We start from the raw sequence: 4905 nt of genomic DNA, 5'->3' as shown, positions 1-4905 counted from the left end.
GAGGCCCATTGGACTTGCAAACTTTATATGCCCCAATATAGGGGAATGCCAGGGCCAAAAGAATGGGAATGGGTGGGTAGGGAAGTGGGGGGCGGTATGGGGGACTTTTGGGATAGCATTGGAAATGTAATTGAGGAAAATATGTAATAAAAAATATTAAAAATTAAAAAAATAAATTAAATACAACTTGTAAAAAAAAAAGAACACAGTAAGGCAAAGGGCAGGACGGGGGGGGGGGAAGGACACTTATATTCTGGAGGGGAGACAGAGACAGGATGCTGCAGGAATCAGAGCACAGGATCTCTGACGGGCAAGGGAAGGGAACAATTCTGGCAATGCTGTACAGGGCATTTTTTGTGAGTTCTGGAAGAGGTGACAGACCTCCATGCAAATTAAGCAAAATGGGCAGTGTGTGCCTGTTGGCTCCAGATCTACCTCAGACCAAGAGGCTGTCGAAGGAAGAAGGGTTGTCCAAATACCCCAGACAACCTTCAAACACTCTGGTGTTGAAATCACAGTCTCCAGGTGCAGCACCCATCCAATCAGCCTCTACCACTCCCGTGTGCCCCTCAGGTGAAGCAGATCATGGAAGAAGCCGTTACCAGAAAGTTCGTCCACGAGGACAGCAGCCACATCATCTCCTTCTGTGGTGAGTGGTGACCGCCTCGGCGGAGGCAGTGGGGAGCAGCTTCCTGACTGGGCTGCAGCAGAGGAGGCGTACCTGTGAGCCAGCTCTTGCATCACGCTGGGCTTTGTGACTCTGAAGTTATTTCGGGATCCTGAGGGCATTCTGCAGGAGGAAGTGGATTTGGAAAAGCAGAACTGTGAGGGGGCTGAGGGTGGGGCGGTTGCCTCTTGTGTCCCGCGGAGGGCTTGCTTTATCCTGACTCATCCCGCTGGCTGAGGCACAGGGGACGGCCCCAGCCATCTCCTCCCTCTGTGTCTGCCAGGCTGGGTAAAAGATGGAGAGAGAGGGGTCTGAGGACTGGAAATGCAGCTCAGTTGGTACAGCACTTGCCTCAAGCACTCAGCATTCCAGATTCCATCCACAGCTAGACACAGTGGCGCATGCCAGTCTCCCTAGCACTCCAGTAGTGGAAGCAGGAGGATCACAAGTTTAAGGTCATCCTCCGCCATGTATTGGTTCCTGGCTACACGTGGAGCGTGCGGGGGTAGGGTCGGGGCGAAACCTCATCCTTTGTAGTAGGCAGACCAGGGTTCACATCCTCCCTTGGCCCCATCCCACCGTGTGCACGTCCTAGTCTGCTTTATACTGTGGTGATAAACACCAAAAGTAACTTGCGGGAGCTTGGATCAGGGCAGGAACCCACGTAGGGCAGAAACTCACACAGAACAGGAACCTTGGAGGCAGGAGCTGATGCAGAAGTCATGGAGGGGTGCTGCTTACTGGCTTGCTCCCCATGGTTTGCTCAGCCTGCTTTCTTGTAGAACCCAGGACCACCAGCCCAGGGATGGCTCCACCCACAATGGGCGGGGCCCTGCCCCGTCAATCACTAATGAGGAAATGCCCCACAGGGTTCCCTGAAGCCTGGTCTTGTGCAGGTGTTTCCTCAATTGAACTTTTCTCCTGTCAAATGATTCTAGTTGTGTCAAGTTGACACAAAATGTAGCTTGGACAATGGTGACAGATGAGTGTAGCGAGGGCGTGAGTGAGGGTGATGGTGATAACGGAGGAGATGATGGTGATAGTGGAGGTGATGGTGGAGATGATGGTGAGGGAGATGATGGTGAAAACGGAGATGATGGTTATGGTGGAAGTGATGGTGAGTGAGATGGCAATCGTAACAATGACAACAGCTGCCGATGGTGACCCATAGGCCACTCAGTGTGCACACTCTTACGAGGGGAGGTTAAAGCAAAAAGAGAGGGAGTGATGGCCCACAGCCACACGGCAGGCTGATGGCTGACAGGATGCGCAGAGATGGCCGACCTTGGTCCCCGTGCACGTGCACATTAACCGCCAACCTCTCGACTCCTTTTGCGCACGGGTACGGGATTCTCTGCACTGTTGGTGCTGGCGACTGTGCACAAGAGACAAGACGGCTACCGACCACTGTGTCCCCGCAGCGGCCGTGGAGGCCTGCGTGCTGCACGGGCTGCGGCGGAGGGCGGCCGGCTTCCTGCGAAGCAACAAGATCGCGGCGCTCTTCATGAAGGTGGGCAAAGGCTTCCCTCCGGCTGAGGAGCTGAGCCGCAAGGTCCAGGAACTGGAGCAACTCATTGAGAGCGCGTGAGTGTGCGTGGGGCGCGGCTGGGGCGAGCTTACTGGGCGTGAGTGTGCGTGGGGGCGCGGCAGGGGTGAGCCTAGAGCGCGTGAGTGTGCGTGGGGGCGCGGCTGGGAAGAGCCTGGAAGGAGTGATTGTGAGTGGGGGGCGGTTGGGGCGAGCCTAGAGGGAAATGCTTGGTCCCCTTAGCCAGGCGAAAGCCACACCTCCTGCCTCTCCCTCTCTCCCTCCTCTTCCCTTCCCCATCCCCATCCCCCCTCCCTGCCCCCCCCCCCACCTTTTCCTCTCTGTCTCTCCTGAGTGTATTCTCTCCTACCACCGGTCTTAAAGGCGAAACCAGATCCAGGGCCTGCAAGAGAACGTGCGGAAGCTGCCGAAGCTGCCCAACCTGTCCCCGCTGGCCATCAAGCACCTGTGGATCCGCACCGCCTTGTTCGAGAGGGTCCTGGACAAAATCGTCCACTACCTGGTGGAAAACAGCAGGTGAGAGACCGACGCTTGCACTCTGCCGCCACCCGCTGGCCATTCTGGGAACCGCACCCTCGAGAATAAACTGGTTTGTGCCCCCCCCCCCCCAATACACCCCCCCCCCCCCCCCCCCCCCCCCCCCCCCCCCCCCCCCCCCCCCGCCCCCTCCACCTCCTTTGAGGTTTGAAAGGCTTAAACAAAAGCTGTCTGCATGTTTGACCCCGAGCTAGCTAGCTTGAAAGCGGGAGAGGATTCGGGTGCTGAAGAGCAATGTGCAAACAGGGGCTTCACATTTAAGGCAAGGTGGAGGGATCTTGGAATCCATCCTACTACAATCTCCTCTACTTGATAGCTGTTTGAAGGCAGGACAGTCAGTCTCCCTCTCTGTACCGTGGTGATCTCTCAGGCTAGAGAGCACGGAGTGCTTTACAGAGAAGAAGTAGAGATGAATCTAGCGGGCCACGACTTGTTGAAATACACAATGAGGCTAGACCCTTCCAGAGTAATTTGATGTCAGTGTTTTACAGTGTGAGACTTCCCGACCAGTTCTCATCTTGATAACCTCACAGTATCATTGTAAGCTACCATGTGGGTGCTAGGAATCGAACCCGGGGCCTCTATGAGAGCAGTGGGCACGTAACTGTGGAGCCCTCCCTCCAGCCTGGTCTAATGTTTACATCTCTATGTTGATATTTATGTGTCAGATGAGTTTCCACTGTATCGCTCGCCAACAAGCGCGTCCCCAAACTTTCAGCATGAACATTGTGATGATGACATCACACATCTATCAGGGCCAAATTTCAGGGACTTGGGGCTGGCATTTGTTTTGACCTGACAGGGTGGGGGAGTCTGTGAGCGCAGCCTTTGGGTCTACACCACAGCTAGACAGTGTTTTCTTGCCTTGGTAATAAGACAGCGTCACCTGAGAGCCTTAGATTCTTTTGCTCTCCTAAAGGCTTCGCGGCTGTGTGGCGAGCCGGCGCCCGTGAGTTCCAGGCTAGGCGTTTTTCATCAATTGTCTGAGATACAGTTATTTTTTGCAGCTGAGGCTCTCAGCTGGGCTAGCCTAGTCCGCCCCCGTGCGCCCTCTGGTGTTCGCCATGCAGACCTGCATGTCCTTTCCTCCCAATAGTAAATACTATGAGAAGGAGGCACTCTTGATGGACCCAGTGGACGGACCCATCCTGGCATCTTTGTTGGGTAAGAGGTCGGGTGCGGATTGCATTTGGTCCTTTGTTCTTGGGGCTCAGGACCTGTCTCTTCTGTGGTGTCTGGGGCACCACACTGGACTCTGGGGCATCCTCACTGCCTGAGGGAAGCGGAGTGCTCTGAGGGAGACCATTGTGAGGCAGTTGGGGTGGGGGCACTCTTGGGGATGCCGGGTTCCCAGCCCTGTATGCTCCACAGTGGGGCCGTGTGCCCTGGAGTATACCAAGATGAAGACTGCAGATCACTTCTGGACTGACCCCTCAGCCGACGAGCTGGTCCAGAGACACCGGATCCACAGCTCACATCTGAGACAGGACTCGCCCACCAAGCGGCCAGCGCTCTGTGTGAGATGGGTGGGCAGTGTGAGGGTCTCTGGTAGGGTCTGGACTTGGCCTCGGGGCAGGCAGGGAACAGGGTGGGAGTTCTGACGGTGGTCACTGCCTCATATGTCCCTCTGTCTCTCTGTCTCTGTCTCCTCTGTCTCTCTCCCCACCCTTGTGCTGATACCAGATCCAGAAGAGGCATTCCAGTGGCAGCATGGACGACCGGCCATCTATCTCTGCCCGGGACTATGTAGAATCTCTGCACCAGAACTCCAGGGCCACCCTGCTCTATGGAAAGAACAATGTTCTGGTTCAGCCAGTGAGTTCCGGTGTGCCTAGGTCATGCTCCTAGAGTTTGAGTACAGGTTATGGGGGCGGGGTGGTCCATTTATTCATGAATTCACCTACCTCTTTATTAATGTACCTACACACCCATCTGTTTACTCATATATTCACCAACAACTCCATCGATACATCAATTCATGTATCAATATAGCCATCCGCTCATCCAGCCACCTCTGTGTTGCTTCATCGTCCCAGCAGTGTCTGCATCCACCAACCCATGCATTCACCCATCCATTCATCCACCCATCTACCCACCCATCCATCCACCCACCATCCATCCATCCATCCATCCACCCACCCACCCACCCACCCAT

General features: G+C 55.2%; 1 protein-coding gene across 2 annotated transcripts in view; it reads left to right on the top strand.

The window, feature by feature from the left end:
• The window catches only part of Sgsm1 (small G protein signaling modulator 1), a 68238-nt gene that overhangs the window by 21707 nt on the left and 41626 nt on the right, over positions 1 to 4905 (top strand). For both annotated transcript variants that reach the window (XM_029477921.1, XM_021162349.2), the window contains exons 3-8: positions 574 to 649; positions 2089 to 2251; positions 2577 to 2729; positions 3847 to 3914; positions 4122 to 4267; positions 4434 to 4565. In XM_029477921.1, coding sequence (XP_029333781.1) covers positions 574 to 649; positions 2089 to 2251; positions 2577 to 2729; positions 3847 to 3914; positions 4122 to 4267; positions 4434 to 4565 — 738 coding nt within the window. The remainder of the gene's footprint in view (positions 1 to 573; positions 650 to 2088; positions 2252 to 2576; positions 2730 to 3846; positions 3915 to 4121; positions 4268 to 4433; positions 4566 to 4905) is intronic.

This window comes from Mus caroli, chromosome 5 (assembly GCF_900094665.2).
Source record: "Mus caroli chromosome 5, CAROLI_EIJ_v1.1, whole genome shotgun sequence".
Taxonomy (NCBI): Eukaryota; Metazoa; Chordata; class Mammalia; order Rodentia; family Muridae; genus Mus; species Mus caroli.
The sequence above is the reverse complement of the archived record's forward strand: the minus strand, read 5'-3'. Positions and strand labels throughout refer to the sequence as shown.